The sequence below is a fragment of the Anas platyrhynchos genome, chromosome 2 (assembly GCF_047663525.1).
Source record: "Anas platyrhynchos isolate ZD024472 breed Pekin duck chromosome 2, IASCAAS_PekinDuck_T2T, whole genome shotgun sequence".
Lineage (NCBI taxonomy): Eukaryota > Metazoa > Chordata > Aves > Anseriformes > Anatidae > Anas > Anas platyrhynchos.
Window position 1 is genome coordinate 4100069 of NC_092588.1, and position 24740 is coordinate 4124808.

The 24740-nt window shown below is 41.4% G+C and overlaps 1 protein-coding gene across 12 annotated transcripts in view; it reads left to right on the plus strand.

The window, feature by feature from the left end:
- Positions 1 to 24740, plus strand: part of PTK2 (protein tyrosine kinase 2) — a 191708-nt gene that overhangs the window by 60689 nt on the left and 106279 nt on the right. For all 12 annotated transcript variants that reach the window (XM_072034273.1, XM_072034274.1, XM_072034275.1 and 9 more), the window contains one exon: positions 20272 to 20498. In XM_072034273.1, the coding sequence (XP_071890374.1) occupies positions 20304 to 20498 (195 nt within the window). In that variant the 5' untranslated portion in view covers positions 20272 to 20303. Of the gene's footprint in view, positions 1 to 20271; positions 20499 to 24740 lie in introns of those variants that run through there.

A 24740-nucleotide genomic window follows, 5' to 3' on the forward strand; every position in this document is an offset into this window, starting at 1 on the left:
GAGAATACCGGGGCGATAACTGGAGTCCTGCACACCCATGGCTTTTCAGTAATCCCCTAAACACGATGGTAGCAGTGGCATAGGAAAGTTGCTGATGTTGGAAAGGTAGGCAGGTAATTAGTCTGAGTTCTCTTTTTTTTTTCCCTTAATGTCTATACATAGCATAGAAATATAATAGCTATGGTGTATTAAGAAAAAAAACCTGTTATCATGAGTTTTCTGTTGCATCTTTCTTGTGACCTGTGGTTCAGGTGGCTGGAGGGAGTGTTCAGCTCACTTTTGCACTTCTTTTAGACCTGGGGAAGAGTTCAGTCCGTCCTTTGGCAGCCTGTTGGTATCTTCCTACGTCAGCTGCATCAGCTGATGAGACCTGTTGGCCATTTATTTCCAAACATCAGTATTCTCTAAACTTTTTGTTAGTGCCTCTGCAGAAAAAAAGGAAAAGAAAAATACCATTAATCTCATCAAGCCACTAATTCTTCAAAGGCAATTTAAGAAAAATTCCCAAAATGCTTTTGTATATTTCAGAGTGAAAATAGCCTGGAAAAGTGGGTGGTTTTGTTTTTCGGTTCAGCGTTACCACACTGCATGTGGTAGAGCTGATGTTGCTCAAAATGTATAGGAAGTGTGAGAAGGGCTATGAGAAGTGATGCATTTCCATCGGGGTGGTTGTTTCTTATTCCAAGAGAAATGGGATAGAAGATGGGAGCTCGAGATACTTGGACAAGAAAGGCAAAGGATTGTTTTGAGTGCCTGGAGAGCATTTAGTGTTAGCAGTGTAATGGAGATGTGTGATCTTATCGCTTGTGGTACTTAGTGATGAGCCAGTGAACCAGAGTGGAATTAAATCCTCAGCTGCCACTGGAAAACCAAAAGTTAGGCAAGGAAAACAAAGTGATCTCACTGTCCTTTTGGAGATGCCTGAGATAAAGGCAGAAGAGCAAAGCCTGGAAGGCAGCATCTGAAAGAGGATGGCACGTTGATCGAAATACTCCCTTTTGCTGAATGTTCAGACAAGAGTTTGGGGTCTTAACAGATTTCTTATTCTGCTTATATTTGGCTTTTTTATCACAAGTCTCATAGGAAAAAAAAAGTGTGTGTATGTTCTTACATATATATTTTTTTCCTCATTTTCTTCACCTAGTTAGCCTGGCAATAGCCTGTTGAAGCGTTTAGAAATCAGCATCCTTAGGTGCTAATCCTTCAGTCCACTCAAGATGTTCCCTTACCTGTTTTTGTTGTGCTAACAAAAGCAATCCACTGCACAACTGATCTCCATGCACAGCTCCTTTTGGAAGGACTATTGCAATGAAATGAGCTTTTCTGACCGGCATTACATTTGCAGGGCATATATTAGCTTGCTTTAAATCCTTCCACTTGCTGAAGTGTGGCTTAAAGGGAAGAGGTGCAAATTCATGCCATGCAAAAATTTCAGTGTGCTAGCAGAGCCTGTAGTTTTCATCAGTTCTTAGTCCAAAAAAAACCTCTTTATTATCCTTAATTCATGACGTGGTATGGATTTGTTCACGATACTCTATTAAAAACTGAAGAGACATTAAATTAACAGGCGCTATCACATTATAGCAGGCAAGCCCGTACAAGCTGCTGGTTCCTATAAACTGGCACAGCAAAGACAAAAGAAAATGCCTTTGTGAATGTTGTATTAAAACCAGCTTAAGTACAGCAGATCATAAATGTAGTTGATTATAGTAGTTTTTTACTCCTTTTTTTTTATCTGATAACCAAGTTTTGTGTCATTGCCAGGAGAGGGATGGCTTTCCCCAGCACCACCACTGCTTTCCAAAAGGAGTGTTTTGCCTGGCAGGGATTTCAGAGCCGTAAAACTACAGGCTAGCCTTCTGGTTTTGCCTGGTTTTTGTTTGTTTGTTTAAATTGGACTCGTTCTGCGAATGATGTATAGTCCCTTGTTTCATGGAGGAAATTCCTAATGAAAATAATGGCTTTTCCGTGGTGTAAGACTCCTCTTTTTGGATTAAGCCCAGGAAGAAAATCGGCCCATGACCTTCAGTTTTGCCACTGCTCGGTACAGCTGTGCTCAGGGCAGCTGAAGCCACTTGGGGAGCAGCTTGCAGGGAAGAGGGCGGATGAAGAGCTTAATAAACTGAAGTGTGGCATTTTGAGGCAGAAAGCTGAATTTTGACTTGAATTTGACATGCTGTAGGACTCAAAGTCACTTGTCAGAGGAAATTGAGTAGTTGTGACTCCTCTGCACCCAGCGTTTGGTGTTTTACCTTGCATCAGCCAAATGTGCCCCCAGTTTCCTTTCAGGATCAGAAGAGGTGTGCTGATAAAATAACTTCGAAAACGTTCAAACAAGCAATCAATTATTTTGCTTCTTGACCTTGTAGACTACACAGATAGTCTTCATTCCCTTGTTGCTTACAGCCTCTGACACTGGAGATGTCTAATGACTAAAGAAAAGTAAATCCTGGTTTTTGCATACTTGCCAATAACTCTAGGGATTTAGCTGAAGCCATTCATACATAAAATTGTGAATAAAACTACACTTTTCCTGCTTCTAGCTCCTTGTTGAAGCCAGACTCTTTAATTGCTAATAGTTGATGGATTCCTGTAGTTGTGTTTTCTCCTTTAATGTGATCTATAAAGATCACTGCAGCAAATAACGTGATCACAAGTAGTTGCTGCGTGGGTAGTGGCCTGCAGTCATGCCAAATCTATATTTCTAGGCAGGAAGATGGGAAAGAGCCAGATGTATTCCTGGAGCTTTGCAGCTGGCTTCTGAAGGTAAGGGGCAATGGGGTAACAGTAGGTTGTAGCAAAAGGTAGGCATCCCTTATGTGTTCGTGAATCCGTGCTTGTTTAATACAAAAGGATTTTTTACATCAGTGATAACGTGAGGATTAATGCCTGGGTTTATCTTACACTAAGGTAGGAGAACATCAAGGCACCTGTTCTGCCCTTGAAGTGAAGGATTTGCACATTTGTACTTCAGCTGCTAAGTTTCTTCAGCCACGTTGCTTATTTGCATATGTAAATGGGTACGAGGCATCATCAGTACTCGGGAGGGAAAATGTTCATTATTTATTCTTTCAAAGTCATTTTGGGAAATCAGTAGGTTTTGGTTTTATCAGATACTGAACAAATTCTTTATGGTTTTGGATGCACTTAACTAATTTTTAGTAAAACAAAACCACTTGGCCTGCAAAGTACCAGGTTAATACATTTAAACAATTCCAAGTATCTGCTGTCAGTTGAAGGGGCAGTAAGGACTCAAGCTGTATATTGCTTTTATCTGTCACATCTTTCAAAACTGTGATGTTCATAAAGTTTAAGAATGCCATACCTTAATGATGGAAACCAACGGATCACGGTAGGAACGGCAGCACTTGCTGTGAGTGTGGTTACGTAACAGTTTTTGTGAAAAACTCTCTTTCAGGTAGTTTTCTGAACTCGGAGTTCTTAGTATTCCTGCTGAAATTACTCAGGTTTGTACTCTGGAATCCCTCTGCTCTATCACTGTGGGTTTCCAACAACATCAGGATTCTCTGTAGAGATCCTGATGTTGTGCTCCTCCTGCCAAGGAATTAATATGAGGCCTTACTAGCAAGCTCTTCCACAAGAGAGGAAATGGGGGAAGACTGTATCCATAGTGTTTGTGTAAATACCATGCATCTCTATAGGATGTTTTATCCGGTACTTTTAATACTAATTTCTTTGTTTTGCTTTAGTTTTTAGCTGTAGTTGCTAAAAATTATCATTTTGAAAGTAGCAATAGATTTGAGAAATTTTGTAGGGCTGTGCAAAGCAACTAAGAAAACCGGCATAGGTATCACCTGAGTACATTTTGCAGGGCTTTAGCTGAAGATCTGAAATTAAACAGAGCAGCTTCCTTAAAGAAGAGTGAGAGAAGAGGAAAAAATGTTAGTGAAGCACTTCCAAAACGCTGTCACTGGACACTGGCATCATTTAGGTAATGGTAAATCATTGTAGGTACAGGCAGCTGTGCTCATTTTTTGGCTTAAATAAAGAAATACTGAAGTAGAGAATTGTTTCTGCTTTGTAATTAATAAATTACGAGTAGTTCAGAAAAACAATGTTTTGATCACCACCAGCCCAGTGTGAGATTCTCTCAAATCTGGTGGCTGCTCACTGAGCTGATTGAAGTGAATTTGAGGAGTTTCCATTAGTTCAAGTACGTGACTTTTTATCTAATGCTTATCCAGCACAGAAAAATAATGCTGGATGCCGATTTCTGCTTAATGTAGGTTTATCTCCACTTTGTTATTTTATGTGAAAATCACAGTTGAGCCAAAGTAAAACAAATCAGGGTGGGAGGGTCTGGGTTTAATAATCTCAGAAATCAGTAAAATTCAATGAAAAAAGAGGAAAAACCTTCACAGGGTGAACTTCAGTGTCTGTTCTGGACCTGCATCGCTGCACAAATGAGTAAGCTACCTGATTGAAACTGCTTATATTATAAGAGAAGATAATTCTTGGATGTGAAGTTATGAATACAGAAGACAGGTATCATTTTGAGGTATCCAGAAAGGAATTTAAGGATGCTTGCATTCAGTATCTGGAGTTACCTACTATAGTTACCAGCTCAGTCGTGGCTTGTGCATCTTCAGGAGAAGGAGAAACAACCAGCTCAGAAGCTTGTACTTGTATCTCTTCTGGATTTCTTTGACATCAAGCAATTCAGAGAAGTTTAGTATGAGTGCATTGTTCGGAGATGTAAGAAAAAAAGAAAGAAAAAGCAGTGGGCAGACTGGAGGTAGGGTGCCAAACCTCAACTTAAAATAACTTTACTTGTATGTTAAGTGTACTTGCGCTTAGTTGTGCTTGTGGATCAATAGAAAGCGTTGATATAATGATTTATTTTAATAGTTTTTTTAAAAAATCGGTCATCACTGATGCCTGAGGCCAGTCGATATCTTCCTGTGCAGTGATAGGAACTTACCAAGAAGTTGGGTATGCTGTCAGTCCTCTGAACAACACAACATCTGCAAGCACAGAAGCATTCCCGTGGGCTGTTGGGGGTGATGCCTGGACCTAGGAGGTGACAGATACCATGAGCTTCACTTGGGTTTCTCAGTCCGTGGTGTACGTGATACTTCAGCCCTGGGACAGATCATGGGAAGGAGGAGTTCGTTAGCGGCTTGTCTGTAACTTAACCATAAAATTCTTGGAGAGCATCTTTTCCTTCTTTAGGAGGAAGACTTTCCTCACTCGTTGTCTCCAGTCTATGATCTAAAGATATCATAGGTCCTACTTCTAAGACTAATATCACTCCACTTCTGATGGCAATAAAATGCAGTCTTGTTTTCTTCCTCCAATGGGAAAAAATAGTTCTCAGAGCAGCAATATGGTAAATACGATGTAGGCTGTTACTCTTCTGTTCCTCGCAAGGACAGTCAGCCCGCTGCAAAGCCATAAAGTTGCTCATAAAATGTGTCCTTCGTGACTCTGCAGTTTTCTACCTGTTTGTAGGGCTAGGGCCAGGCTCTCTCAGGTGCTGAACGTTTCTTCCCACCTTATCAGTATGCACACACCTACTCCAGCTCATCACCTGGCCATAAATAACCACTTGAGTCTGCTCCTGGCAATGCCTGGGGGCACCCATTGCTTTGCAAAATTAAGGCCAAACTGGTGAAGGGCTCGATACCAGACACTTCAGGTCATTGATTTCTGTTAAAAGTCTTTTTTTCTTTGACATTGGTTGCCCAGTGTAACTTGGCACTGTTTTTTTCTATGGACTATAATTATTTCTGGCATTTTTTACTGCTACTTTACGTATTTTCCTTTTTCCCCTTGCTGCCTTTTGGCCACGGAGATGCTGTTTGTACTGTCACTGTGAACTGGCTTGTAGAATGTAAGAAGAGAATATATAAATGTTATAATAAATTGATTTATAAGTTCATAGCTTTCTGTGAAAACACTTCTTAGGAGTATTTCCAAAGCAATTTGTCATCTCCTTAATCCAAATTTTACATTAAATCACAAGAACAAGGAATTGAAAACCTCTCCCGCAAGAAGTCCTTCAAAAATTGACAAACCTTTTCCAAAATACATATTTTTTTAAAAATACTGCTGCTTCTTAGGCCTGATAAAGGGGAATAAAACAGCAAGGTAAATGTGCAGGCTAAAGATATGGAGCTTGTTCTTATTTTAAATCAAATTTAGAGAACAAATCCAGTTCTAACAGTATGCCTTTCATCTGGAAAACGAAGAACAAAGTTGTTGGTTTTTTTTGTTTGTTTTTCCTGGACACTTACTCTGGTATATAAAAGCAATAAGTCCAGGTAATTCAAATAATTCCTTGATACCAGGTCTTTCGTGGGCGATGGAAAATGAAGCAGTTGACAGCAGGGCATGCTGGTGAACAGTTGTTTGAATGCAGTGCTTTCAAAGTCCTCTGTCCTCAAATACTGTTCAAGTAACTTAATTGGTAAAATGGCTGTGTTAAAAGCAAATAACTTAGTTCATAGAAGCATTAAGGTTGGAAAAGACCTCCAGGAGCAGCTGGTCTCCTACTACCAGCATCATAAATGTGAAGTAAGGAGCAACCTTTAGGTTGTTGCTCAGTTTGGTATAAGCTGCCTTCATCTCTGAAATCGTTGAGCTTTGAGGTTCGTTTGCTCGATTAAAGAAAAACTAAAAATCTCTCATCTAGTTAGAAACAAAGAGGGAACACAGGCCTGGAGGAGCATCGGCGAGGAGAGTGCCACAGCTTGACTTGGCCATCAAGACCTGAAATCCCACGAGGAAATCCTGAAGCACGGCTCCCTGCAGTCCCACAGCATGGCTAGAGTAAGTGAGAGATGAGGAAAAGCCGTGGATCCATTTCTGTAGTAATAAAACCATGCAGCTAGCTGTTCCTGATGGGTTTTTCTCCCACCAACACCCTTCTCGTGTCTGTCTTGTTGCAGAGAAGTGTGGCCGGGAAGCAGCCCGCAGCTGAACACTCTTGTAAGGGAATAGGTTTTTCACAAGAAACAGAAGAGGGGAAGTTTTCAGTCTCATTTACGAACTGACATCTGAAATGAGGAATTGCTGGTTTGCACTAAGAAATCAGAGTTTGCTTCTCATTTTTTGCACTTTCCGTAGCCTTGCAGTAAGGGAAAGATTGTGGCTGGGGGGTGCTTCTTTAGGGTCTGCTCTTCTTTAGGGTCTGCTCTTCTTTAGGGTCTGCTCTTCTTTAGGGTCTGCTCTTTTATAGCTGGAGGGACAGCGAAGCACAAAGTCTCGTTACATTTCCTGGTCTGGACTCAGCTTTACATGAGCAAAACGTGCTTCTATCCACTCCTTAAAGCAGGTAAAACCCATTTTCTCCTGGAGTATGGAAATAATCTGCATTTCTTTGGAGTAAATCTTCCTAGCCCTGTCTCCGATTTTATATTTGTGTAGAAGGACCATAGGCTCTGCGGCTACCGAAACGTTAGTTTGCTGCTTTTCACCCCATTTTGGTGTCCCTCATTCCTCTGAGCAGTGTGTGTGACATTTTAAATGTTTTTTTCTCTTTGACTGGTTGTTAGCTATGAAACCCCATTTGCTCCAGGAAATATCCTGCAGCTGATGAAGACGTAGTGCTTTGAGTCGGATTCAAACAAATGCCGAGCATCTTTAAAGCATACTTTGACATTTACAAACCACTTGAGAATAATTAGAGATTAGGTGTGTTCCTGCTGCCATTGACTGTGCCAGGCATCTTTCAAACGCTTGCTTGTTTTATGTCATGTGTTCAAATGGTTTCTAACCCAAAAATTTACTTTCAAAAGGTACCATAGCACTTCTACAATGTTCTTAAATCACAATCCCTTGCTGAATATCTCCAGCTGGTACTGTGCTAGTTAACTCTCAGATGTTTTGTTGATTTGGGTGCAAATTACAGGTGCTTGTCCCTGTCTGCTTCCTATCAGATGCAAACAAACCTTGTCTGCCCTGTTACCCAGGAATAATCCCATCCGCTTTTGCCCCATGTCCAAATTCCTGGAGTTAATTTCTTTGATAAGAATGTGTCAGAAGATAAAACTTCAGTGCCAGCACTGCTGGGATGTACCCTCAAGGACTTCAGCTCATGCAGTGTTGAATTTGAACCCAAAGCAGGAGATGCCTCAATTTTTTAGAGTTAAAATTTCCAGAGAGAGGGTGTTCTGATGCACTTTTGGGAATATATTTGGTATTTCGCAATTATACTTCCCATATCTTGTTACACTTGTTACACAAATGCTTTGTGTGCATTTTATAATGCCATCAAAGTTGCATGTTACAAAATCTGTTAATTTTTTTAGAAGACACTTGTGTCTCAGAAGAACACTGGATACTGCTGTAGCCAGAATCGTCCAGCTTACCAAAGTTTCAACCCCCAAAACTACAAGATAAATTGTTTCTCTTGCTCCACTCTCAGGAAATATAAGAATAATCTAACTAATAAGAACAATCTTAATAATTACTATCATTATTTCTGAATATTTAGTTTATTATATTACAATCCATTAACATCTGGTGCAGAAACAGAGCTTAATTTCAGCAAAGCTGTAACTGTAAGTTTGTTATTTGTAGTTGAGATGGAACATGAAAGTCCTGTGCAGTTTCTGTTCCCTTTTCTTCAGTACGAAGGGTTGGCAGTAGAGACTACGTAGGTGACCTAAAGAACCATCCATCCTTACTGGTAAGGACATGCAGGCAGGAGCTTCCCAGATGAGCAGGACTCCCTCGTGGTGAGGTAGGTCAGGCATTGAAAGGATTTTTAATATGAATATCTTAACCAAATATTTCTGCCTTCTTTAACCATTGCAATGGAAGAGCTCCTCTTCTCCTCCCAGCTCTGCCTCTTCTCCTCCCTTTTTCCCATCCTCTTGCCCAGGTGAGTAAATGGTCTCCCCAGCATCAGTACCAGCAAGTGCAATTTAATAGTTCAGTGTCAGAGGCTCAGAGCTGTCAGATGTGGACTGCAAACGATCCATGCAGCTGGACTGGAAAAAAGCAGTTTCACAAATACCCAGCCCTCACTTTTCTCCCCCTCCTGTGCGTGCAGAGGATGTTTTCTATCCCCTGCTTAGCTATTTTCCTCCCACCCCAGCCAGGTGTAGTCCAAGAAGAGCAAAGAGCCGACATAGCTTGCAGCTGCCAAGAATGGGAAACCTCCTCCTCCTCCCTACTACTGGCCATGTGCTTTTGCTGTTTACTTTGTGCTGGCTCCAGAGCTTCTTAGAGCTCTTTTTCAGCCACTTCACCGCACTTAGAAAAAAAACACACACACAACCCAAAACCAGAAGGAAGAAGCCCGGACAGATTTCTTCTGTCTTAATAAGTAAAAGCAGCTCAAAAAGCATTTAAGCAGCAACAGGAGGCCACAGAAGGGAAGCAAGGGTTGCCTCGTCAGGCAACGTGGATGAGGAAATGCTTGGCAGGGAGGAAGGGGGTAGCAGGCTCTGCAGCTTTGGCAGCAGCAGGGACAAATTGGTTATATTAAATTGGCTCAGCAGCCTGTGGTGACAACTTACTTTCCTCTGAAAAATGAGCTCAAACATCCCTACAAACACATATATATATACACTTTAGAAATAATTATATATCAATTCTGTTGTCTGCAGCATCTTTTAGAGGTGGATTCGAGAAGCAAGACTTGAATTCCTGTAGTGAGATTTGAACGTCAGACTATACATGAGAATTTCAACCGTGCTTGCAAACATTTGACATTTAAAAAAAAATAACAAAGCACCTGAAAGTATTGAATGAGTGATGGGGCATCTTTGCTTTTTTCATACTACTTTGGATCCCTGTAAGGATGAGAATATATTGTGAATGTTTTCTGGCAAGTAGATGTGCTTTTTTCTCAGATTTATGGATTTTTCTGAATTGTTCCATGCAAGAAAAATGTCTAATTTTTATTTGACTTCATTTAATTTGCTGACTTACAGTCAAAGCCTTTTCTAAGCCTGGAAATAATCATCCTTCACTGGCAACAAATGACATGATAAATGTGGTCTGTGAAATGTCAGGCACGGGAAGGCTTGCAAGTCTGGTTATTTGTATTTTCAGCTGAACTTTAAGGAAGAAGCAGGGATCACGCTTCAGCGGTAGAAGCAAAAGGTGAAGCTTTTATGGACATTAAGAATGTAAAAAAGTGCATCACGTCAGTGGTCCATCTTGCTCACTGTTCTCTTTGACAGCATCTCTCATCTGTGAGTGTTTGAGGAGACCACATGCGGGTGGCTGTTATCTGCAGTCTGTTCTCCTCCTGGTTCTTCAGCATCCACCGTTGATGCATGAGAGACTTCAGAGGGGTCTTACAGGATCTGTTTAGGCACCCATTCTCCCTGAATTTACCCAAAAGCTTTACGAATTTGCTGAGACAGTCCCCTTTCTCCTGCCCTCACACCTTGAATGGTCCCAGCCTTTTTAATTCCCCTCACACTGCTGCTGCTGCTTTTTCCCTAATTGCTTGGTTACCCTTTTTTTTAGGACTTCGTGGATATTTGTCAAATCTGGTGGAAATCTCATTGACTTTTCTACTCTGTTGCACCTTGAAGTTAAAATAGAACAAATTTAATCCATGGTTCTCTGCTGGTGAGAGGCTGTAGGATGCTAAAGATAGTAGCCACTTACCCCCAGCCTTTGGTGAGCACTGACAGAAGTTATTCCAAGTTATGAATATCCTGAAGACCCAATTTCAGGCTAAAATTAATACAATGCAATGAAATACAGTACCCTTTGGTTGGAATACCTAATATTTTACTCCTTTGTGGTATCTTTCATAAAGCTAGCTTGGAAATAGGGCTTGGAGCGACAGTCCCGTTCCTCCAACCTGCAGAGAAAAAATGAATCCTCTCTACAGTGGAGGGTGTCACGACTGAGCAAGTTCTCATTTGGTGCAGAAATTTAGATGTTTTGTACATACAAAAGCACTCGTGAAGGTTTCTATTTTCCTGTGTTCTCCATAGCTACAGCAAAGGACTTTTACAAGAAGTTTAAACAAATGAAGAGCACAGATCGCAAATATGTAAAAACTCCCTGCTTCCTGAAGCTCAGGAAGTAATGCTTTCATTGCTGGACCCTCTTGTAACAGGGTCTGTGCTCAGGCCAAGTGCTACTCAGCATTTTTAAAATTCCAGGTTTTTAAGTAGCCCCTGATGTTAACGTGCCTGCCTGCTCTAATAGGGACTGAAGGAAAATGGGGTTGTTTGTTCTGAGTAGTGCAGGCTTGTGGAGGTGTTGTCTCTGTGTAACATCAATTTATTACCACCTGGTGTTTCTGTAAATTGTCAGCGTGGGATGCAAATTGCACTGTTCACTTCTATGTTATAGTGGGGAATTGATTTATTGTTTCCAAGGAAGTAATAAAGTGGAATCAAAACGCACGATAAAGTAAGCTTCGTCGTACGAGTCTTTTAATTGCCTGCCTACGATCAGGTGTATGATAAAATGGTGCAACAAATTCTGGTGGAGGCAGTAAAACCTGCTAAGTAAGCAGTCGTTTCTTCAGGTTTGCCTTTGCTCCTGGCATGTCCCAGGCCATGAAGATCTCTCACCGACTATCTGTCACCCGTGTCCTTCAACAGCCTGGCGTGATGAAGGACAAGGCACACCAGTGGCTTTGGACATAAGTGGGTGTTGATAGCTCTGTCATTACGGCTGTGCTCCTTAGGGCTGCCAAACAATGTGTGAACACTAATTTTTACTATGATTTCTTTCCCCCAAATTTGCAGCAGCCCAACCACCTGATGTTTCTGACCCTTCCAAGTTCCACCCTGATCATGATCGAGTGTTCTTGAGGTGTTCCCGTGTGATTTCATCCATTTTAAAGCGACAAAAAGGACGAGGCTGAATTGCCACAAAATCATCCCTGCTGTAGAGAATTGAACCCTAATTTTTCTTCTGCGGACCACTGTTTCTTGAGTATTAGGTTTCTCTTTCAGAGGCTTTGTTAGAGGAATTTTTATCTGGCAGTGTGCTTAATCGTTAGATCAGATGCCAAACTTGAGAAGCTACCGTACCTGTTCTTTGACTAATTAACCTAATTCTGCTTATTCTTCTGTCTTTGAGTGCAATAGATCGAGACATTAGGTGAAAAGGACCCTTAGCTGAAGAATGGAGTGGCTTAGATCCTCAAGCACAACATGAGGAGCCAAGAGCTCTGATTCCTAAAGGGATTCAAGGGAAGCCCACAATTTCCCCAGCTCTTCAGGGTTTTATATGAGGATGTAAGGAGACGCATGGTACATGCCCAGTTCCAGCAGCAAGAGCTCTGCAAATAACTGATATTTCTTGTGTGTGTGTGTGGAGATGCACAGAAGTATCATCTCAGAAAGCTGTAATTAGGATTTTTATGGTTGGCCTACATTAAGCAGCCATTCAGTCACTTGAATGAGAATCACTTTGTGTCTGGTCCCTACGTTTCTCTGTATGTAACAGAGGCTGTAATTACTGGCTTTGGAAAACACTTGAGCCGGAATAGGCTTAAGTAAAACTTTTTACAGGTCATTGATTTTTGGAACAGGCCGTTGCCATACAGCGCGACAACGTGACCATTGTCATGCTCTGTTCCCCTTCAGTACTTAGAGTGCCTGTTATCTGATGTGCCCTTCTGGTTTCCATGAAAAATTGAGATAACGTGGGGGCAGTTAATGCTGTATTAAAAGGGATCCAAAATTAAAAGTCTGTGCAGCTGAACGTTGTGACATGCGGGTCTGGGATGGCATCATGCTGTAACCTAAAACTAGGAAGGGAAGGTTTTGAGTCAAATGGCAGTAAAAGACAAATATTTTAATCTGTGATACTGCATAGCAGGCATACCTTAATACTTCCCCTAACTGCCTCTGGTTCAGGCATGTCTCCTTCCTAATCTCCTGGAAGCATGTTCTCATTATCACCAATTCTAATTTATTCTTTGCATTTGGTTTTCTAGAAAGACGTAAACACTCAGTGCTCCTATTTACTTACTCTGCAGCTGTTTAGAAGAACTCGTGCTATATAGGGCCTCTACTGAGCAATACTCAGTAGTATTAAAGATTGTCATATTGCTTCCTTCACAGTCTTCTTTTGATGTCCATAGGTAGGGCTGCTGCCAGTTTTTTTTAGAAGAACAATTTTTACTGCTCACTTTTAGCAGTGTCTTTTAAGAAAACTTCATTATAATTTTGTATACCTTGCTAGAGAGATTTGTAAGGTCATTAATTGCAGATGTAAAGGAAAATTAGTGTTTACTTGGATTTCTGCGGTACCGAGGGACTGCACTGCATGTTCAGAATGCTGTTGAAAACTGAAGCAAATATCTGGCTGGATACCTTGTGCTAATTAAAGACACTGGTTTTCTTGTATTCCCAGCACAAATGATGTTTCCTCATTATCAAATGTTTCACATTAAAACTAGGAATTGGTGCCAACTCCAAAGGGAGTTGCTGAGTGGTGCAGATTATGCAAGCACATTGCAATGAAATTGGGTTAAACTGAGTACGAAGGTATGTCGGGACTCATCCCTGGGGAGCCTTAGGACTGGTGCCATACTGGATATTGCAAGACAAAAGGATTGCAAGACATTTTACTAGATTAAAATTACTGTTTGACAGTACAAATAGTTCAGCTGGTTGTGAATGTTCTTTAAAACTTTTCCCTACTTTTTTTATCCCAAGGTACAGACGAATGCTTTTGTAGCACTTTCCAAAGGTGATTTACAGGTTCCTACAAATCTTGAATACAAGTTCACCAGTAGCAGCTGTACATGGAATCCACCCTTGTTTCAATTAATTTAGGGCATTTTTATACTTAATAATTGATTTTTGTTGAGATCTGCTTGCCTCGTGTTACAACCTACAGGATGTCATATTGCTTTATTTCATATGAGTCTTGTCATTTACATTTTCTCTGAATTCCTTCTTCATGCTCCCCTGAACACTTAATCTCCTAAAACACTGATATAATTGAAATAGATTTTTGTACGTTTGCACCTTGCATTGCTAAACTTGCTTTGACTTTGGTCTCTGTCTATCCATGTTGGCTTTTCAGTGTATAGCTCAAATACATAATTGTGTTTGGAGAAGGACTATAAATTTCTGCTTTGAACTGAACTGAAGCCTGGAGTTTGTAAGTGCTTGGGTAGTGTTCTTCGGGAAAGAAAACGGTGAGGAATTTTGTCAGTCACAGGCCATATTCCCATTTCATATTGATAAAGTGAAATATTCAGTGGGTCAATTCGGACTAAAATAGATATTAAGAAGTCATTATTTAAATGGCTTTAATGGGGCTGGCCAGGCTGCTTTATACTTTGACCTGGGGGCCTCAATAAGTGCTTCTGACTGCAATTAATGTACTTTAAAATAAATATATGTATGAGGGAGGGAGTGGTGGCCAGGAAGGGATCAGAGAGGAGGCAGCAAGGGAAATATGTGTGCCTTCTTGGATGTGTAGTTACAGGCAGCCTTACCAACGAGGGTGGATGTAGCCGAAAGGTGCCAAAGCTGGAGCAGAGGATCACTGCTTTTTTTTTCCTTTTGAACATCAACAGTAGCTGAAAGAAAAACAAGAGAAGTAAGCTCGGTAGGAAACAGAGAGTTTCCAATGTGACTTTTGGAAATAGCTGAAATTACTTTCTGAAGGCAAAAGTGAGTGCAATGGGAAGAAATACCCTTTTTGCTGTCTTCCTCTGTTTATCCCGTTTGAAATAGAAAACTCTTAACAGCTTTTTCAAAGTTTCATCCTTAAATCTGTAGCAAGATTTGAAGTTAGCATAAGATAACTCTTAAAAAAGGAAAAATAGAGAGAATGAGAGAGGAGAAGACCCTTGTGCTTGCACTCCTGGGGTGCTTGCTGCTGCTTTCCTGTGGCACGTGCATTTTCTGGGGGTTCAATTTGACAGCTCAGCTTTTCCCACCTCTCCATTCTGTTCTGTTAAATACATTAGGACAGTTTTCTTAGGAAGAGTGTGGTACTGGTAAGATAGGGAGTCATCTGATTTATGTCCAAGAGCAAGCATCGGGCCGAACCCTCAGAAACAACACTACCAACAACAAAAAAATGTATCAGGATGTGGCATATCAAGTGCCAGCAGTGTGCAAAACTTAACAGACTCCTAAAAATACAAGCTTTGTAATGGCGAAAATATTTACAGTTCTGCCTAACATCCTCACTTTCTGTCAGGTTGAGATAGACAAGGTAATATTTGCAAGGTGAGCTCCAGTAGGATTTAATGCAAGCTGTGAAAATGGATTGAGCTGTATGTTTGTGAGATGTTTACTGTCTGATACGAGGCACATTATGGATAATTTAGGATTTTTGAGTGTGGGAGGAATTCTTAATGCAGTCTTCACCGAATTGCAAAACCAAGGCCCCCTCCAAGCAGGGGCAGGTGTTGGGGCTGTGCCCGGCTGTGCTTTGAGCATCTCCAGGGCTGGGGGCTCCCCAGCCTCTCTGGGCAACCCAAACCAGTGCTCACCCCCCAGGATAACATAAAATCTTTCTATTACGTTTAAATGGCACCTCCTGTTCAGCATTTTGTGCCAAAAAGGGCTTTGCGTCAGACCGATAAAGCAGTGTTGCTCCTTGAGGGTGCAAGTAACCTGAGGGGTTTCCTTCCCTTTAATAAGCCTACTTTAATAAGTCCTACTTTAGTATTAATTTTAAAAGTATTTCGAGTCTTGTAGAATTTCCACACCAGGACCAATGAACGAAATGAACTCTGGATTTATTTGTAGTGGGAGGTTTCTTCTGGGCCTAGTTACTTTTGTAGGCCTGAAGTGCGACAGCCCAAGTTAGTTTTGATGAAGTGTGGCGAGAAATTTTCATAGATGTGGCTGCCTTCAGGCTGGAGGTGGGGATCAGGATATGGAGATTGGAATTGCCCTGAAGTTTTATAACATTGCTCAAAGGACAACATGAAGTCACGGTGTGAATAATTCCGGCCTGGTTCGTTGTCAGGCAAACTTGCTGACACCGCGCTGATGGCCAGCTGCCAACACCAGCATGAGGAACTTTTCTATTTTATTTTATTATTTTCGGTAACTTGTCAAATAGAGAAGACGTTATTGGCATTGAAAAGATTGCCCCGATGGGACTACGCTAACTTTTCTGTCAGTGTGCTAATCACTTCTTAATTAATTGATTTAAACATTTGTTATGACCTCTTTTTTTTTCTTTCTTCTTTTTTTTTTTTTGACTGTCTCATTGGTGGAAGTGACTTAGTTTCTGAGTACTCAGAGCTGGTAGTGAAATGTGACTTTGAACTTTGCTTGTTTGTACTACTGAAAGTCATAATATTGACTTTGCTCCCGCTGCAGTCATCAGATGTGGGGCTGCGCAGTGCTGCTGAGATGTCAGCAAGAATTAGGCTGAGCAGCAAATGACTTGCAAACAGAAATTCAGAAGTAATTCAATTAGTTACCTCATAATTCTGGGGGTTTTGACAAAATGATTTTGATTATTCTTTCCTAATGTAGCTGATATGTGAGTAATGACAATGGCTGCCATTCAAAACTGAATGGTATAAAAAGCAAAGTACAAAAAAAGGTCAGCAGTGCTTTCTTGCTGCAAAGTACAGTTGTTTTGGGGGAATAAAGGCTTTATCTTCTTACCTCATGTAACAATCTCCTGTTTATTTCCCTAAATGTCAGGTCCTCTGATAGCAAGCTGTCAGGATGATGATGCTCAGAGGAGCGACTGCAGCATCTTAGCAGGGCCACTGAGTATCAGCAGGCCAGGACTGGTTTGCTCCACTCCTCTCCCCAAGCTTGGAATAAATTGTCTTTACAGTACCAAGGCACAGTGGAGTGTTTTGTAATGTGTGAGCACCAGGAGGTCAGTAGTGTTTAGTTTGGGACACACAGAAGGAGAGCTGGCACGACTTTGCATACAAACAAGTTTGACCAGCCTTGATTTTAGACCACTGGGCTTGCCCCTGCTCTTTTATCACCACAATATCCAATAAAATCTGGCAGAATTAAGTCTCTGTGTGTACTGTAGCTTGTTTCTGCTCCGTAATAGTGTCCTGCTTGGCTATTTAATACCAAGAGAATTGATGCTGTTCTTTTAAACCGAGGTCTGTAATGGCAGGATTACAAACCAATCTGGTTTGAATTCAGAAGAGCACAAGGAGGCATCCTGGTCTTGTAATCCCTCTTCTCTTTGCATCTTAAATAACTGAGCAGATCTTGTAAAATAGTAGTTTAATTATCCTTACATGACAAGCAGCTATGTTTTACAGAATTTTGGCCAGGGGCAAAGTTTTACAGTCACATTATAAACTCAGACCCAGGGGCAGGGCTTAATGGAAATATTAATAGGTCCATAACCAGAGACAGGGCATGTGTTTCTGTAACTTCAGAGCTACCAAAGTTACTGCTCTTCTGCTGCCTCGTAAAGTAAGCATTGGGATTTTAAAAAGAAGTTGTAAAGAACCCAAAGATGATGAAATTTTTGAGGAAAAGTGTTTGTCTGCTTTTGAGAAGGAGGTTGCTTTACCTTTCAGTGCTTCCTATCCTGTGAAACACTGAAAATTGACAATACTTTGTACCTGCAGTGGTCGGTCCCGTGTTGGATTCCAGATTTTCCCCTCACTGTGATGAATGTAAAGGAATTCCTTCTGTCGTTGTGTTTTCCCCACCCAGTGAAATTATGCTGCCTAAGAGCACTTCAGTATATAGGAACTGATGCTTTTCACTTCTCTGTTTGCTCCTCCCAAGGGACATAGATTGTCCCATAGATTGTCCATAATAAATCTGTGGTTAGACACCTACAATGCTTGTTTCTGCTTTTTTCCTATAGCTTTTCTCCCTACTCTTTTTCCGCCAAATAAAACCCGATAAATAGGTCCTTTAAGTTGATGATACTATGCATAGATATTAAAACAAGAGCTCTTTTAGTTCATCATTACTAAAAAAAAATACGTTGCTTTGGTTTGCAGTCAAATTTTCTGTAGTTTGTGTGCATAAGCTTGAGGTAACACAGTATTTTTCCTAGTGACTTTGAGCTAGGGTAGCTTGTTTTAAAGGAGGCAGAACTTAATGGAAGAGGGTTAAACATGGCCCAAGTTTGAGCAGAAAAATAAGTTCTTAATAGAAAACTATTTAATTCTTAGTAGTTACACTACTGAGAGCCATTAGGACTTTGTCCAAGGGAGTTGTCCTCATGCAGCTCCCCAGCCTGCAGTCATCTGGAGTTTTACGAGGCTGTTTTACGATCACAGGAGAGGCTGAGGCAGTTTTACAGGAGAGACTGAGGCACTTTTACAGGAGCTGAGGCCATTTTACCATTACGGGAGAGGAGCCTCGCAGGTCGGAGCGTGGAGGGTGACGTTGCGTGACGTTGTGTTGGTCTCAGTCAGCCACAGAGAAGATTTTTATACCTGCTGCAACTTCCAAATCAAGGTTTTTATGGAAACAGCATGCCGGCTCCTCCAGTGTGGAAAACCCACGAGTAACCTCGCCGAGGTTTTCCCAGCATTTTGGGATCTTTATCTGTTGGGACAGGGCGGACGGGTTTTAAAATGGACATGGGGTTGGTTTAGTGCATTTGTATTGATTGCTAGAAAAGAGAGCAATAAAGCACAGCTCAGAAGCTCCTAACAGCTTCTTGAAATTTCAGGCATTGCGGCAACAGAGGGTTATGAAAGCAGAGCTGGCAGCTGGCAGGTACGGGAAGTCCCTCAGGGCTCGGGCAATGGGGAATATTTGGGAGAAGTCTTGTTGGCCTGCTCTTAAATCCCCTGAGGGCAGGACGGCGGAGGAGGGCTTTTGTCTGCCCCAGTGCTGCCAGTTCCAAGTTCTTACAGCTCTGTTGGACGAACACAATTCAACCATTTGTTGTAGAGGTAAAGTCACACTGCGCAGATGGGCTGTTTGTTTCCCCTTTATCTTGTACCATGGCTAGGAATTTGGACACTTAACATTGTTGTTAGACTTCAAGCCCTGTTTTAGCCTCTAGCAAACTGTGTTATCTACAGTCTCAAGATTTTGAGCCTTGATAAGGGCCGGTGCTGAATTCCTGGTAGCCGAACCCTGGCTGTGGGTTGAGATTCGGGGAGAACTGATGCAGGGGACAGGGTGTCCCCTCCTGCCCCTGTCTGCCCATTTCTGCTGCTCTTGCTCTGTAAAGAGCTAATTCGAGATGCTGTGCTATAAAACTAAAAAGGGCTACCCTAAAAGCTGAGCTGTAGCCTTCTGCCGTGCAGTGGAGCAAGCTAAGGCTCAGATATTCGACCACAGTACTGCTTAAAACACTTCTAATTCACCTCGTCTGCCCCTTTTCCAGCTCAGCTTTACTACCAGAAAGGCGTTCATCCTACTGTGCCCAAAAGATCAAGTTTATTTTTAAAAACTCGGCTCCAGATTTTGAAAATTGCTTCCCCACTGCCTGCTTGCTGCAAGGGGGAGGTATATATATATTATATATATATATAATTCCCAGGCTGGATGGGGCTTTGGGCAACTTGGGCTGGTGGGAGGTGTCCCTCTCATGGCAGGGGGTTGGAATTAGATGATTTTTAAGGCCCTTTCCAACCCAAACCACTCTGATTCTACAGAAATCTGAATGTGCTTGTCCAAGCCCTGTCAGCTTGGAGCAGAGCCCCGCAGGTCTTTGCTCTTTGCATCCATCAGGCTGGGATGGTTCTTGCATTAGGCAAGGAAGGATGGATTATTTTCTCTTTTTCCCTCTTGTTCTGTATTGATTTCTCAGACGCCATCTGCTCATGGTTGATTAATTTGCAGCAGTAGGCAAGAGGCAATCTTCTTCTTCTTTGGGATGCAGACTTGTACGGTAGTCCTTTTGCCACCAGACTTGGAAATCATTCCAAAATTAGTGGGTAACAAAACTAGCCACTGGTCTACACCTGGAGAGGCTGTGTCAGTGTGCAGCTTCTTCGTGCAGAGATTTCAGTTTGGTGACTCGGTGGTTGGGGTTTCCTGATGCTGATCTTTGGGCTGTTGTAAACTCGAGAGACCTTTGGGATGAGACCTCCTGTTAAAACTGGAAGGCTGTTATTTGGTTTTAAAGGCTTTTGGTGGAGGGCTGGGTTAAGACACTGAGAAACTGAAGGAAGAAGTGATGCCAAAGATGCCACTTGTGTTAACTGGATCATGGAAATTAGACTTGCTTGCTCGCCAGGGCTTGCTGTTTCTCTGGTAATATTTCTTTTACATTCATATTTGCATAACTATTTTAGTAGGGGATTGCAAAAGAGCAATTAAATGCCCCTTAAAAATGAGTTTTGTCAGATTTGCAGTAAGTATTTTGTCTGACTCAGCCTAAGATTCAGGCATAACTAAAATTAATTTGCTTTCTGTTTTCCTTTCCTAGAATATGACCGATACCTAGCATCTAGCAAAACCATGGCGGCAGCTTACCTCGATCCAAACTTGAATCATACACCAAGTTCAAGTGCAAAGACACACCTCAGTACTGGGATGGAGCGTTCCCCAGGGTCCATGGAGCGAGTCTTAAAGGTTTTTCACTACTTCGAAACTAGCAGCGAGCCGACAACGTGGGCCAGCAATATCCGGCATGGAGACGCTACTGATGTCCGAGTAAGTCTGGCTTTAGCGTTCTCATCTCATCTTCAGGTTAAATGTTAACTTCATGGCCAAAAGGCAGAAGTCCAGAAACAGACACACACAAGTTTCACAGTTTATTTTAAAATAATCTTTACCAGTTGTATGCTGTGAGTAATTTCAGAGAAGGCTTTAAATGGTACCAGTTTTCCTTAAAAAAAAAATAAAAAAAAAATCTGTTAAACAGTTGTGTATTACCTTAAAGAAACATAAGAACTCTTCCCATTTTTGCAGAACAGAAACTTGAAATTTAGAGAACTGCTTACCAGTCTAGGTACCACTCCTGATTTATGTCAACTGACTTTTATCACTTTATACTCCCCCAAATCCTCTGTGACGATTGGAGGAAATGTAAGAGAAAAGCGGCATTAAATGACTCTCTTCATATTCTTTTTTTTTTTTTAGAGTTCAGTGTTTTTACATGTTTACTGTGTTCAAATGTAAGATATGTACATATTTTTTGTTTTCTCTGTCTTTTTTATTTTTTAATCCCTGTTTGGAAAGTCTTTCCTCCCAATGTGGGGAAACTGAGCTGAAGTTTTTGCATCAGAGCCCTTTGTCCCAGCAGTACATCCTTTTGTCCTCCCCTCCTCACCCTGGCAATCACCTGCTGCTTGTATTTGTACAGTGTAGTCCTTCAGTTAACTTACACAAAATACAAGGCTGGGATTGTTTGAAGGATAGCTTTAAGTATCTGTAATCTTTGAGATAGGTGGAAATGCACATATGCATGAAAATAGTGTTTGTTCAGAAGAGGGAAGTTAAGCAGCACTGTGTGGAAGGTGCAGGTCAATAATCCTACTCGGAGACTTTTATTCACCATTTTTTACACTTGCTCATACAATTGGGGTCTTGTGGTACTGAAACGAAGCTCACTTTTACAGGTCAAATGTTTTTATGATACCAATTTTCCTTAAAAAAAATAAATAAATCTGATAAATCATGAAAAATTTCATGATTTGCTTGGTTTTAGTTATTGTCCATGAACAGTCTTGCCTGCTGGTTCGTGGTGTATGTTTTTTTTTTCTGTGATGTTCTTGCGGTAGAAGCAGGTTTCCACCTGCTCATTCCTCCCATCCATCACTTGTGTCCTCTGTACAGTACTTCATATTCCATTTCAGAGACAATTCCAATCTGCTGAAGCGAAAGGGACTGCCAGAGCTCAGGAGATACGTTGTCTCCTACTGGCTACTGTTGAGTTTCTTTTGTGTAAGAGAAAACTTAAGAAAAAAGACAATTTGAATGCTCACTCTTCCTTTCTTACTACTTTCTAGCATCACTGTGTATGAAAAGACCTAAAAGCATGCCTCAGTGGAGTAAGTCTTGTGGCAGGGATTGCAGACCTGTGAAATTCAAGGATTTTCACTGGTGATCATCAGAGAATCTGCCTAATGGCAATTGAATAAGCTCACATCTGTGTTTAGAGATAGCCTGGTGACTGTACAAATTAGACATACAGCAGTGGAAATCATTGTCATTGGGAACATACACTTATTTTACATTAAATAGTTTTTTTTGGGTGTTATTTGAAACGTCTTTACACCCTGACTTAGGTAGATTAGTTTGAATAGAAATCCAACGTGGTTGATTAATTTCATAAAGTGTATTAATGGGTAAAGGGAGGAAAACTGTCTCGGTTTTTTAACCTTATTTGCAAGCCTCTACTGTGAATCTAAGTCCAGGGTTCTTTATACAGTACTTGAAATGCAGGTTATCTTTCCAAGGGAGAATGTAGGAACTTGCAAAACAAAAGCGGAGATTACATCTCTGGTTTCTTCGACTCAGAAATACCTGTGGTTATGGGCTTTGGGGCTCCAAAACTTATACTCACTAAGAAACTCAGTGCCGAGTTCAATTTGCAGAGCAACATATCCTTGTTTTGAGCATAAACATGTCATATTATTTTTATAAAACTGGTTTAAAAGAACAGACAAGTACCAGTAACCTGGGGCTTGCCTTAATTTTTAGTTTCCATACATACACATTTCTTTGGATGTTTGTTTCTAAAAAATAACATTATTTTTGTGTTCTCCTTTTCTAAGACAGAAGAATGTACTTTGGGCAGGTGAAGGCATCGCTCTTACTCTTTTAACAAATATGATGGCTTTTTTATTTTGTCAGACTGGGACAGTGACAGTGGAAACGTGCAGGTACTCTGTAGTAATGACCTAGCACTGATGTGTTACCACGTCCTGACACTTATTTTAGAAACAGTAAACCGTTGTTGGAGTACAGGCTTACATTCCATTGAAGTGACTGCTGTCCAGCCAAGATGAATAATTTAAGATGAAAATAGTCTTTAAGGTTTTTATGCATTAGTTTTTCTCCTTCTCTTATGGAGATCGACTGCAAGAGAGTTTCTGTTCCTTCTGAATTACGAACTGGTAAGGAGACTGGTGCTGGCTTCGGTATTTGGCTTGTTTGTGACGAACTCTTGAAAGTGTTCAGTGGGTGAATATCTTTGAGATAGCTCTGCAGTTAAAAGAGGAGGGGAAAAGGTGTTTTTTTTGTTTGTTTTTTAAGACTTCTCCCTGGTTAGTGTGGCTAGTGGGATGATAGCCGAGGAACCTTCCCAGTATTCAAAGGAAGTTAAACTTGGGCTGAAATCTCCAGAAAAAAAATATTTCTGCTGGTAAAGCGGAGGTCTTTGTGGAGTGTTCTAACTCCTGGAGAAAGTAAGTGTTGAAGTTTCTTTCCTGATTTCTAACATCTATTTCCAACCAAGTCAAATTTGCCTTTGTCAATGGAAAGGATGTGCTTGGTGGTTAAAAAAGTGAGGAAAATCCTCTTTTGATTTTTCAAGAGCAGAGTGGAAGCAGTGCTTTAGTTGTATACATTATACGCAAATCCTCAGTCATGAAATCCTGGCCGTGAACCTCTGTTTTTTCTGGATGGGTTTAGTCCCTCCAAGACAGCTGTTTGCTCTGAACGATGAGTCTGTATTCTCCAATGGATTGAAGGGCAGCTTTTCAATTCTTGGAAATGCTTCCTTGGATTTCAAAGAACTGGCGTGCTCTCTTTATTTTTTTTTTTCCTTGGTTTTATACTCCAGACATGCTTCATTTCCAAAACAAAAAGTGCTTTTTTTTATGAATGTGCAACCATTGCTCGCCTACTGCCAATGTCTGTATTTGCAATGCAGGGAAAGGAAGGTTGTTTATCTTGCCTATTTGTGTTAGGATGTGTTGTCTACGAGGATATTGCCAACAATGAATTTGCAGGGCACACTCTGTCCTGTTCACAGCCTCGGGTGCCCATGCGAGCGGGTGGCTGTTGTCCCAACGTGCCCTGAATGCAAGCAGTGCCACCACAGCTTGATCAGCAGTCACAAGTAAATCACCTTTCTCCTTCCAGGTGTAGCTGAAGAAATGTTGTAACTACCCTATTGAATGGAGAAATGAAGGCGTTGTTGACATTTAGCAGTTTGGGGGGTGGAAGAGGGGATTTTTGTTAAACAAACCATTGAAAAGGGTGTGTGAGTGGGTCTAGATACAAAGCTTTTTGGTCAACTGCAGTTCGTTCCCACCCCAAAGGTGTCTAGTTCACATCCATTATATCTTTTCAACTTCTAGCCCTCAAAGGTTCCTTCAGGAATCCTTGGGGGATGGGCTAAAGTTGTGCCAGGGGAGGTTTAGGTTGGATGTTAGGAAGAACTTCTTTACTGAAAGGGTTGCGAGGCATTGGGATGGGCTGCCCAGGGAAGTGGTGGAGTCACCATCCCTGGAGGTCTTCAAAAGACGTTTAGATGTAGAGCTTAGGGATATGGTTTAGTGGAGGACCAGTTAGTGTTAGGTCAGAGGTTGGACTTGATGATCTTGGAGGCCTCTTCCAACCTAGACGATTCTGTGATTCTGTGAATAGTAGTTGTGAGAGGTGAAAGTGGCGTTATTTGCATAGAAATAACAACAAGAAATCTCAAACCAGTTTATTGCCGGACTTGCATCACACCTGAATTGTCACACAGGTTTGTTTCCTTCCAAGCAAGCTCAGTCCGTTCACTTTGACACCACTTTTAGTGGCGTTTCTAACCCAGATCAGCCCTGCCGTCCTGTTAGCTGCATCATCCTGCAGACGGACCCAGCTGAGAGGGCTGTAGGACGAAAGGAAATGCCTGTTGGTGCTGGCACTGCTCAGGTCTGCAGTGACTGCACTGCCAGGGAACAGGCTGTTAGAGCTTTTTGTGAGCATCCCTCATCATCCACTGCAGCATTCCTGGAC